This window comes from Odocoileus virginianus, chromosome 23, assembly GCF_023699985.2.
Source record: "Odocoileus virginianus isolate 20LAN1187 ecotype Illinois chromosome 23, Ovbor_1.2, whole genome shotgun sequence".
Taxonomy (NCBI): Eukaryota; Metazoa; Chordata; class Mammalia; order Artiodactyla; family Cervidae; genus Odocoileus; species Odocoileus virginianus.
The window spans coordinates 52363255-52374978 of record NC_069696.1 but is presented as its reverse complement, the minus strand read 5'-3'; the positions used below and the strand labels follow the sequence as shown (position 1 = coordinate 52374978).

Sequence of the window (11724 nt, the reverse complement as noted above, 5' to 3'; positions counted from 1 at the left end):
TGAAGACCCAGCACAGCCAAAAGTAAATAAATGAAATATTTTTAAAAAGATGGAAGCCACGGTGTGTTTGTAACTTAACCTTGGAAGTGAGGTCGACTGCTTTTGCCATATGCTCTTTGTTAGAAGCCAGTTCCTAGGTCCAACCCACATTCTAAGGGAGAAGGGAGGTGATTATATGAGGCTGTGGATCCTTGGGAGGAGGCACGGTTCTTGAGGAGCCATCTTAGAGGCTGTCCACCAAGATCCACCACAGATACATACCAAATTGACAGTTTTATCAAAAATTTTTATTGACTAAAATAGTCATCATGCTTTGCAGTTTTCAGCGTATCTTCACCTACAGTATCTCTTTTATACTTCATCTTTTAGGGCAGTGGATATCATCATTCATAAGATCACTTAAACAGTCACAAAGAGTTTTACAACTTTACCCCAAAAACTCAAATGAAGTAAGGGGTAGAGCTGACAAGTGAACTTGTCTTCTGAATCCAGATCCCATGTCTTCCTACTATATTAAAATATCTATTATGTTAAGTGCTTTTCTTAAATATCCAAGACTGGGGGACAGTCCATGTAAGTGCTGGCTTTTTTCTTTTCTTTTTCAGGCCTTGACTTTCTACCACAATTGAACTCAGTGTTTCCTCCAAGAAAAAATCCAGTAGTTTCAAGCACTTCAGTATTACATTCTAGTCCTCTTAATGTCTTTATGGGGTCTCCTGGGAAAGAAGAAAATGAAAATCATGATCTGACAGCTGAATCTAAGAAAATGTATCTGGGAAAACAGGAATCTAAAGACTCCTTCAAGCAGGTATCTGCCTGTAAATGATATTGAACTCACTGCGTGTGTTTATTGCTAGCAAGTATAATGCATCTCATCACTAGAAAGCAGGCAGCTGCCACTGGATATGTCCTAATTATTGACAGTGCCGTGCACTTACTAGGTGGAAAATATTCTTAAATCTTGATGTCACATGTTAAAAACTGAAGAACACTTTTGAAATCTGTCTTTGGATATGTTGGAGGTAACAGCAGGTATAATCTTACATTGTTTTTTCCCTAAGACAAGATACTTGATTTAACTGTCTGTAAGAATATTTTATCCCTGAATTCTTTTAGAATGTATTTTCATTGCAGGACAAAGCACCGAGTTGATGGTTCTTTACCCTAAGTCTTAGAGCAAATTGACGGTGCTGAGAATGTGATTCATCATCATTACCTTCTGCTGTAATCTAATAGAGTCTGTTGTTTAGTATGTCTAGTTCATATTTATCTTTTAGAATGGTACTGAAAAGATATTTAAGAAATATGAAAATTTTTAAACTTATTTTTCAAATATTCAAATTACTAGTTATCACATGACAGTTTGGGGATTTATTTTTTATTTATTTTTTGGCCTGTGATTGCCATCTTAAATGATATTCAACAGCAGATTCTTAGTAAATAAGTTTTTCCTTGTCATCATCAAAATCATCAAAATTGTTTTTGATTAGTAAAGTTAATTTTTTTGCCATAGCCCTAGCAACAATTTCTTTTCTCCTTCAAGATTCCTTTCTAGTCTTCGTTTTTCTGACTCTATTTACTGGGGAAAAATAGAGAAAAGTAGATACAAATTATATGGGTAATATGGATAAAACCAGAATTTTTTTAACTTTTTATTTTGTATTTATAGCCAATTAACAAACAATGTTGTGATAGTTTTAGGTGAACAGCAAAGGGATTCAGCTACACATATATGTGTATCCATTCTTCCCCAAACTCCCCTCCCATCCAGGCTGCCACATAACATTGAACAGAGTTCCATGTGCTTTACAGTAGGTCCTTTGGATAAAACCAGAATTTATATATTAATTATTTATTTTAAATGTGAAGTTTGCAAAGTTGATCTCCGGTGCTGAAACTGGAAATCTAAATGCCTCTCCATCATCTAACCAAACAAGAAGCCCTGAGAAATTTGAAAAGCCAGAAAAAGAAGTTGAAGCCCAGTTAATAAATGAACCTCCAGGCAATGGATCCTCAACTCCAAGTAAGTACATAAAACTTCTGATGTTTGAGTGTTAAGTTGAAAACTCCCATTATTTAACTTGTAAAGGATAAGTTGACAGTGATCACAGATGAAAAAGTTAAAGGAATTTAAAATTTGTGTCACTTCTCTAGTGCATGACTCTCTTACTAGAAGACAATAAAATGAAAGGTTAAATTCAACCAGATTAATTTGGTACTCTTTGGGTATGAATTTCATTTTCAATCCAATATGTAAGTGTCTTGTCTACTGTGGTACAGATAGGAATAAAATATAGAGTCATTAACTACCTGAAAATGTCTTTTTCTTTTTCCATATTTAAGTTCTGTCTATATAGAGTTCATGGCAGAGACCCTAAAAACTTGGTCACATTTAAAGCAATATTAGGTTTAGCGATGAGGAGCTGTTTTATATAAATACCTGTATTTTGAGGTTTCTGTGGATATATTGCATTAGCTTAAACTCTAGGGCTTTGCCTGAGAACTACTTTACTCCTGTGTCCCTTCTGTTTGTTTCTAATAGTCTTGGTTTATCCAGCAGCTTGTCACATTCATTTTTTGTAAGAGAAAATGGTTCGGAGATCCTTTAAGACTTAATCCCTCTGTCAGATGTTATTACATTAGACAGTTGGCAATTTATATATATATATGAATGACTATTAGAAATAATGTCATAGAAAGTTTCTAAGACTTGTATTCCAGACAGTGAATTTTTCTAAATGTCATAGGAGCACTGTTTTTTTCTGGGGGGGGGGGGGTGGTTTGCCAGTTTTTCAGGCTTTCTCATGCTAAATCATATGTAGAAGTATTTGATGTCTCTTAGTCCAAGTTGACTATTAATATTTTCTCAAATTTTTGTTTCAGATCCAAAGATAGCATCCTCTGTCACTGCTGGAGTTGCTAGTTCACTATCAGAAAAAATCGTTGATACCATTGGAAATAGTCGGCCAAATGCACCGTTGTCATCTGTTCAGATCCGTTTTATTCAGAACATGATACAGGAAACCCTGGATGACTTTAGGTAATTGGGAAATTACTCTTTCTATCTAGACTTTGACTAGCTTTTTTTGTTAGGTGTAAAACCGTAACTATGAGTAATGGTGGTGGTTACTACTTTTGCCTAGGTTCTGGGATCTGTAGAAATGTAGAAGACATGATGAGCTTTGTGAATCTTTAAGTGCCGAATTTAGTTTATATCATCTAGGAAAAGGCACATTTCCCTGGGGCAGTTATTAGAGGACTTGACAGTCTAGTGGCTGGCTGCCATTGTGAATTTTTTTATCATTAAAATGTGGACAGATTCTGATAGGCTCAAATAGGATTCCTACAATATTTGTAGACCACCTGTTAACTATGCTATGTGCAGTAATGTGGTAGAGAAAGATATTTTTAAAGGAATTCTGAATATTTTCAAATAGAATGTGTCAGAATATACCTGGTCGCTCAGACGGTAAAAAATCTGACCCCAACACAGGAGACCCAGGCTCGATCCCTGGATCAGGAAGATCCCCTGGAGAAGGGAACGGCTGCCCACTCCAGTACTCTTGCCTAGAGAATTTCATGGACAGAGGAGCCTGGTGGGCTACAGTGGATGGGATTGCAGAGAGTTGGACACAACTGAGCAACTCACACACAGAGAGAAAATTATTAACACATTATTTTAAGAAGTTCTTGCCTGGATCTGCCCTTGTCTTCTCATTCTGAATTTTGAAGATTGTAAGAATGTTCTAGAGTTTGGTTCCTTTTATGTGTCTTCTCAATAAATTTTGAAAACTCTTTTCAATTATCAGAATCTTTTTATGTTTTTTTTTTCCCCTTTCTGACCCTTACTTACTTAGTACTCTTGCTCAGATTTGGAATATCATGGGCAAGAATGTTGGAGAAGATGTGCAGGTTTTGTTGTTACATGTTTCTTTTTAATGTTAAAAATGTTTTGAAAAAAATTTAAATGTTAACTATATTTTTAAAGAAAAATAATCATTTTGACTTTTTAAATTAATTAATTTAAATTGGAGGATAATTACAGTATCGTGGTGGTTTTTGCCATACATCAACATGAATCCCAGAGGAGGAAATGTCAACCCACTCCAGTACTCTTGCCTAGAGAATTCTGTGGACAGAGGAGCCTGGTGGGCTGCTGTCCATGGGGTCCTACAGAGTCGGACACGACTGAAGCGACTTTGCATGCATGCATGCATTGGAGAAGGAAATGGCAACCCACTCCAGTATTCTTGCCTGGAGAATCCCAGGGACGGGGGTGCTTGGTGGGCTGACATCTATGGGGTTGCCCAGTTGGACATGTAGCAGCAGCAGCAGCAACATGAATCAGCCACGGGTGCACATGTGTCCCCCCTATCCTGAAACCCCCTCCCACCTCCCTCCCTACCTACATCCCTCTGGGTTGTCCCAGATCACTGGCTTTGAGTACCCTGCTTTATGCATCAAACTTGCACTGGTCATCTTATTTTACATGTGGTAATATACATGTTTCAATGCTATTCTCTCAAACCATCCCATCCTCTCCTTCTCCCACAGAGTCCCAAAGTCTGTTCTTTACATCTGTGTCTCTTGCTGTCTTGCATATAGGGTCGTTGTTACCGTCTTTCTAAATTCCATATATATGTGTTAATAGACTGTATTGTTGTTTCTCTTTCTACTTACTTCACTCTGTATAATAGGCTCCAGTTTCATCCACCTCATCGGAACGGACTTAAATGTGTTCCTTTTTATAGCTGAGTAATATTCCATTGTGTATATGTACCACAGCTTCCTATCCATTCGTCTGCTAATGGACATCTAGGTTGCTTCCATGTCCTAGCTATTGTAAGCAGTGCTGCGATGAACAGTGGGGTACACGTGTCTCTTTCATTTCTGGTTTCCTCAGTGCGTATGCCCAGCAGTGGGATGCTAGGTCGTATGGCAGTTCTGTTTCCAGTTTTTTTAAGGAAATCTCCACACTGTTCTCCATAGTGTGTGTACTAATTTGCATTCCCACCAACAGTGTAAGAGAGTTCCTTTTCTCCACACCCTCTCCAGTATTTATTGTTTGTAGACTTTGATAGTGGCCATTCTGACCAGCATGAGATGATACCTCATTGTAGTTTTGATTTGCATTTCTCTGATAATGAGTGATATTGAGCATCTTTTCATGTGTTTATTAGCCATCTGTATGTCTTCTTTGGAGAAATGTCTGTTTAATTCTTTTGCCCACTTTTTGATTGCACTGTTCATTTTTCTGGTATCATTTTGACACTTATAATGTGCCTCGTATGTATTGGTACTGAGGATACAAAAACAGGTGATCTGCCCACAAAGACTTTATAGTTTAATTGAGATAGGTATAGTGTGTCCTGCTATGATGTGTGTTTCTTTGATGTGAAGTAACTCATTTGTAAATAGGGCAGTGATGACAGTATGATGAGGAAGTTTAGTTGGCTCATGTAACAGCTGCCAAAACAAAGAACATGAACACAGGTGAAGGCTGCAAGCCACCGATTTATGTCCGTCTCTTTCTCTTCCCTTCCTCTTAATTTGGTTAGGCTATGTGCTATGTGTTAGGAAGTGCTTATTTTGTGATTTTTTTCCCCATCTTTGGGCATTTTATTTTTTACTTCATGCTTGAGAGCCCCAGCCCTTCCTCTTATCTTCCTTCCCCTTTTATCAAGTAACCCTCACTTTTTTTTAGGGTAAAATCTTTGATTATTCAATATTTAAGCTGTGCTAGTATTTTTATTAGGATTTAATTGTTAGCGCTCTGGTTGCAAAGTTTATATAGATTTTGAGTGATCTTTCAGAGTCCTTTTCCTTTCAATTCTGTTATTTTCTTTTTTTTCTTTCTCAGTGTTATGGTAAGAATACTTACTATGAGGTCTGCTATCTTGGAATTTCAAATGTATAGTGTAATGGCATTGCTAACTGGACACACGTGTTGAACAGCAGGCCTCTAGAACTCACTCATTTTGTGTAACTGAAATTTTCTGTTCATCAGTTAGCATCTCCCTGTTTCCCCTTCTCCCCAGCCCCAACACCCACAATCCTGTTCCTTGCTTCCATGGGTTTGCTTAGCTATCTGGTGACTATTTTATTAGACTTCTCATGCACATGGGCTATGCAGTCTTTGTGTCTCTGTGTCTGACTTATCTCACTTAGCATCGTGTCCTCTAGGTTCATCTGTGTTGCCCCATGTCACAACTTCTTTCTGTTTTAAGGCTGAATAATATTCCGTTTATGCACATGCCACATTTTAAAAAATCTGGTCCTATTATTTTCCATACGTAGTTTTTAAAAATATGAGCTATTTCAGGAATGTGTGGAGAAAAAAATAGAATTTTCTGGATCCAGCTAATATCTGGATAAGATAATGTGGAACAAAGCAGTGTTGAAAACACAGAAAGGGAGCAGTTACACTGGGGCAAATTTAGAAAGAAATCGCTGTCCTGCCTTCAGCTTTCAGCTCGCGTTGTGTGCCTGTACCCAGGGAGCGAGGGCGGCTAGGGGCCCCTGTCCACGCTTCTTCCCCTCCATCACCCATGGGCAGCCTCTCCTTAGAAACCCGGCGAGGGCCTGGAATGACTCAGAGGATTTCGGTAAATTCAGCTGCTCTTACTTCAGCCTTTAGTAGGTCTTGCCAGCCAGACCTTAGTTAGAACAAGGTGCAGATGGGGCGCTCTGCTAGCTGCTCACCCTCAGCGCGGAGGCTGCCTTTTCCGTGAGGGCCTTCGTGCTTCAGGGGGGTCACTCAGTCCCCCTCTGCACCTGTGCCCGAGGGGCGCGCCCTTTCAGCCCTCCTGCTTTGCCCCTAATGCCTACAGAGCATTCAGTGAAGGCCTGTGCTGAAACATTGTTGAGTGAATGGAGACTTTATATTTGGTTGGGATTCCTTGGGATTCTAAACTCGCGGCAGTCTTCACTTGGCCTTTAAAAATCTAGAGAAGTTTCATCTAGTTCTCCTTACCCTGTCAGTGGCAGCTTTCTTACCTCACCGCTATTGTCAAGGATGAAAACAGTTTTGGGTCTCTCTTCTTCTGGAGGGACTCACCATCTTCTGGATTTAAATTCACTTAGATTTCTTTGTACTATCAAAGTTGAATTTATTTTCGAATGTATGATTCTATAGGTTATCTGGCTTGTGCTCATTATTAGAGTTGGAGAGCTTGCATCCTAGGCAGAAGTCTGCAGGTTTACTTCTGTTGTCTTTCAAGATTTATGTTTGCTCTGGCAAGCAAGTCACTTCCTGGATTTTCAGTTTGTTTCTGGTTTTTAATCTTGGTGGGTCCTGAACTTTAACCTCCAAGTCTGAAGCATCACAAGGCCTCCCAAATCCTTTTCTCCTCTTTAGTGGCCAGTTTATGTTTGGTTTCCTGCCAGCTAACCTCAGTACAGGCACAGCTTAGGAGTCAAAGAAGTCTTGAGGGGAAGTTGCACAGTTTCAGGTTTACTTCCTACTGGTACCCCCTTCCCAGAAACCTTGCAGCTCTGACTGCCTTGGGAGCTCTGAATTCTAATACTCCCCAACCCAGTGAGACTGTCTCAGACTCTGGGCCACTGCTTTCCTCCCAGTCTCCATACTGTGGAATCAGCTCACCCCCCAGAGGTGAGCAGACATAGTGTGGAGCTTACCTAGTAGATCCCCTTGTTTACAATAGCGCAGAGTCGGACACGACTGAAGTGACTTAGCAGCAGCAGCGCCACCAGTCCTGGCTGCCTTAGTGGTTCTATGATGCCTTCACTTCTTGTTTTTGTTTCTTTGTGTTTTTAATACAGCATTTGTCATAGCTAAAAACAGAAGAGAAATTTTTTAAAAAGTACTTATAATTGTTAAAATAGAAAGAATAAGATACTTGGGAATAAATCTAAGGATGGTAAAAATCTGTGTAGAAGAACATTTAAAAATGTGTTAGAAAGCACTAACAAACATGGGAAGATGTTGTAAGCTGTCAGTTCTTTTAAATTGGTCTACAAGGTTGAACGCAATTCCAATCAAATCCCAGCTGGGTTTTTTGGAAGAAGATGATGAGATAATTCCAAAATGTATATGAAAAAAGGAAGATCTGAGAATAACCAAGGCACCAGAGAAGAATAAGGTTGAAGGGGACTAGTTTGTCAGATAGATAAGCTATAATTAAAATAGTGTAGCATTAGCACAGAGTGGACAGATTTTGCAAAGGAATCAAATGTATCCCAAAGAAGCCTATGTATATGTGGAAATGTGATATATCACAGAGGAAATGTATAGATCCCTGTTCCATGCTATTGAAAAAATCAGTTCCATACAGAGTAAAAGTTTAAATGGAAATGGAAAAAGTTAAGGCATTGTAGGAAAATTTATATATGACTTCGGGTTTAGAAAGTTACTTAAATGTAAGAGGGTACATTACCTATAAAAATAGATTGGTAAATTTACATTAATAGTAGGCTAGTAAATTTGAGAATGTCAGTAGGAAGTGTTCATCCAGGACACCATTAATAAAGTGAAAAGACAAAAGATATCTGCAGTACTCATATAGCCAATAGAGGATCAGATTATGTAAAGAACTGTTATGAATAATTTCTTTTAAAAAGACATTCAATAGAACAACAGTTTAAAGACATAGACAAGCATTTCACTGAAGAATAGTATATGAACATAGGGAAAGTTGCTCAACCCTGCAAATTAACCAGAGAACTGAAAATGCAATTGGTTACCATTTCATACACAGTAGATGGAAACACAGCTGTAAAGTCTGGCAACACCAAGTCTTGGTGTGGATGTAGAGCTAGAGGAACTCTTTTTATTCTGATGATGAGCATGTCCATTAATACTACCACTTTGGAAGATAATTTGTATTATTTTGTAAGTCTGAACAGAGTATCTTTCCATCATACCTGTGACTCAGCATATCTTGGATATATTATCTACAGAAATTGGCACAAGTGGGTTGGAAGACATATACATTATTGTTTATAACAACATTTTAATAATAAACACTTAAAAACAGCTCAATTTGACAGGAGAATGTACACTAGTACAGATCAATGAATTATAAATAGAATATGACCTTGAAAACATGATACTGGATTATTTTTAACTGTACACTACTCAGGACTACATAGGATATGGTACCCTTTTTGTAATGCACAAAAGCAAGCATAACAAAAATACACTGACTACAGAGTCTATGTTATGCAAAAATATATAAATACATATATATATTTTAAAAAAACATTTCTTTGCTCAAAGAAATTCCAGGGAGTAGTGACTTCTCTCAGGAGTTAAGTGAGCAGCACCACAGGAAGCGTCTGTGATTTTCGTTATGCTCTAGCCCATAATTTCTGTGGCAGTGACACACAGATATTCCTTTTATTATTACATTTCATAACTTTTATGTCTTCTCTTTCTTTTTGGCCATGCCATGTGGCTTGTGGGATCTTAGTTCCCCGACCAGGGATTGAACCCTAGCCATGGAAGTGAAAGCCCAGAGCCCTAACCACTGGGCCACCTGGGAATTCCCACTCTTATGGTTTTCCAGGCATGACTTAATTGCATTTTCTTGAGTAAACCTCTGTTATAATTAGGATCTTTGCATTCTGCTGGAAGTTTTTTTTTTAAATAACTTAAATGTTGATAATAGTTAAAACATTGTAACCTAGAGCATTATCTGTATTTCACTGTAATATAAACCTGTGTCTTTACTTAATGATGATTTCTGTATTAAGGAATGTAGTGTAATGAGAATTCCGGAGGTAGACAGCTGGGTTTATATCCTAGCTGTAACATGTACTAGTTGTGTGACTTTGGTTGAGTTATAACTTCTCTGTGACTCAGTTACATGGGTAAAATAGAGGTGGTAATTCTACCTCGTTGTGAAGAATAAATGAGTTCTTACATCTGAAGTACGAGACACAGAGACTAGCACACAGTAAATAAATACTAGGTGCAGTGGTGTTTTTACTATTATTATAATAACTGTTAACAGTAATGTGAAATAATAAGAGTATAGTCATTTTCTTGAGTGATTCTAGAATTGGTAAAACTGTTCTAATTCTAATAAATATTATATGTTCTCCCCTAGAGAAGCATGCCATAGGGACATTGTGAATTTGCAAGTGGAGATGATTAAACAGTTTCATATGCAATTGGTATGTATTGACATGTTTTATTGTAAGTGAGCATAGCTGTGGATCTAAAAAGTCCATGAAAGGGTGATGTATTCTTACTTAGTTATATCTAATTGCTAAGAAATAAAGAGTGTTTTAGAAATTTAGTAAATAAAATAGATTTTAACTAGTTACCCTTCTTTATAACCTGTGATAGTTAAGGCTACTTTTTCACAGCTATTTTTTTTTTATGGGCAGTAAGTAAGCAAAAACCTTTCCAAATGTGCAAATGTAAGCTTTCCAAATATGTAAATTTTACCAGTGCTCTTTCATTTATATTAGCAAAGTAGTAAGGGTGGTTAAATTGAGAAAAAAATTACTCAGTTAATCGAACATGAGAAAAATGATAGCTAAAAATGTGTAAAACAATGTCAAATAAATGTGAAATGCCAGTAATTTGAAAAAAAAATTTTTTTCCCCCTTTTCTAGAATGAAATGCATTCTTTGTTGGAAAGATACTCAGTGAATGAAGGTTTAGTGGCAGAAATTGAAAGACTACGAGAAGAAAACAAAAGACTGCGGGCACACTTTTGAAATTTCAGTGAATACTTTGATGTTTTGTAATTTGGGGAAGGTTCTGACAACACAGAACTACATGAAATCAGTATTGTTTTCATAACCTCTGGGAGAAAAAAATTTTTTCAGTAAAAGGGTGATGGGATTTTATACCAATCACTATTTCATCTTTTCTGTCAAATATATTTATATTTTTGTATTAAAAACTGTAAACTATGTCATCTGCCTAAGAGGAAAGCCAACAGAATCTTTATTTTATGGAAGCTTTAGCTATACACTAAGTGCCCTTTTTCATGAAAAAATTGTGCAAAAAAAATAGGTTATGTATGTTTTTTAATCATCCTTTCTAAACATAATATTTTTGGTTGACAGTTGCCTTCCAAATTTTTTTGGATGTTTGATGATAAAGAGTTTGATATACCTTCTATTTTTATGGAGAAAGTAAGTTTAATTGGTGTTTTGTGTTTCTAAGCAATTGACTAATAAAACACAAAGTTGGTTAGTAATTATTTTGTTAACTTGGTTAAGTCAAGTATAACTATTATTTATTACTTGTACATTGGATAAGAAAATTTTCAGATTTTGAATTGCACAGATCACATTATATCTACTGCATTACTCTTTTATACTTCTAACTTATCACTACTCTGATTGATATTTTGTAGTTTTACCTATGAAAACTTTTAAGGGTTTATAAGACTCAACCAGAACTGCGTATCTGCTGATTATCTCATTAATTAACAGCATAAAATGTATACTATAATGTTTTAGTCACTATAATTCAGCTTAGTAATCAGTGAAAATTTCATATTATACTAAGTATTACAGTATTAGTCCATTTTTTTCTTCTCCCAAATGAGGTGTGGTTTATTTTGTTCTGTGGCTTATATCATTAACTTTCTTTAATCCTTTTCTGTGCTGTATGTAATATTTTTATATTATTGACCCACTATAAAATAAATAAAAAATTAAAAAAAAAACAGGAAGGTTAATTGTCAAAAGAATTTACACCTCTTTGACAATAAGGGAATGTTGCATGCTGTGATATACATT

The 11724-nt window shown here is 36.7% G+C and overlaps 1 protein-coding gene across 3 annotated transcripts in view; it reads left to right on the top strand.

Moving 5' to 3' along the window:
• Positions 1–11651, top strand: part of NEDD1 (NEDD1 gamma-tubulin ring complex targeting factor) — a 43670-nt gene extending 32019 nt beyond the window's left edge. For 2 of the 3 annotated variants that reach the window (XM_070454133.1, XM_070454134.1), the window contains exons 11-14: positions 606–808; positions 1870–2023; positions 2884–3040; positions 3494–3805. In XM_070454133.1, coding sequence (XP_070310234.1) covers positions 606–808; positions 1870–2023; positions 2884–3040; positions 3494–3683 — 704 coding nt within the window. In that variant the 3' untranslated portion in view covers positions 3684–3805. Of the gene's footprint in view, positions 1–605; positions 809–1869; positions 2024–2883; positions 3041–3493; positions 3806–10070; positions 10138–10584 lie in introns of those variants that run through there. The other variant, XM_020869425.2, reaches the window with a different exon arrangement.
• The last annotated feature ends 73 nt before the right edge of the window (positions 11652–11724 follow it).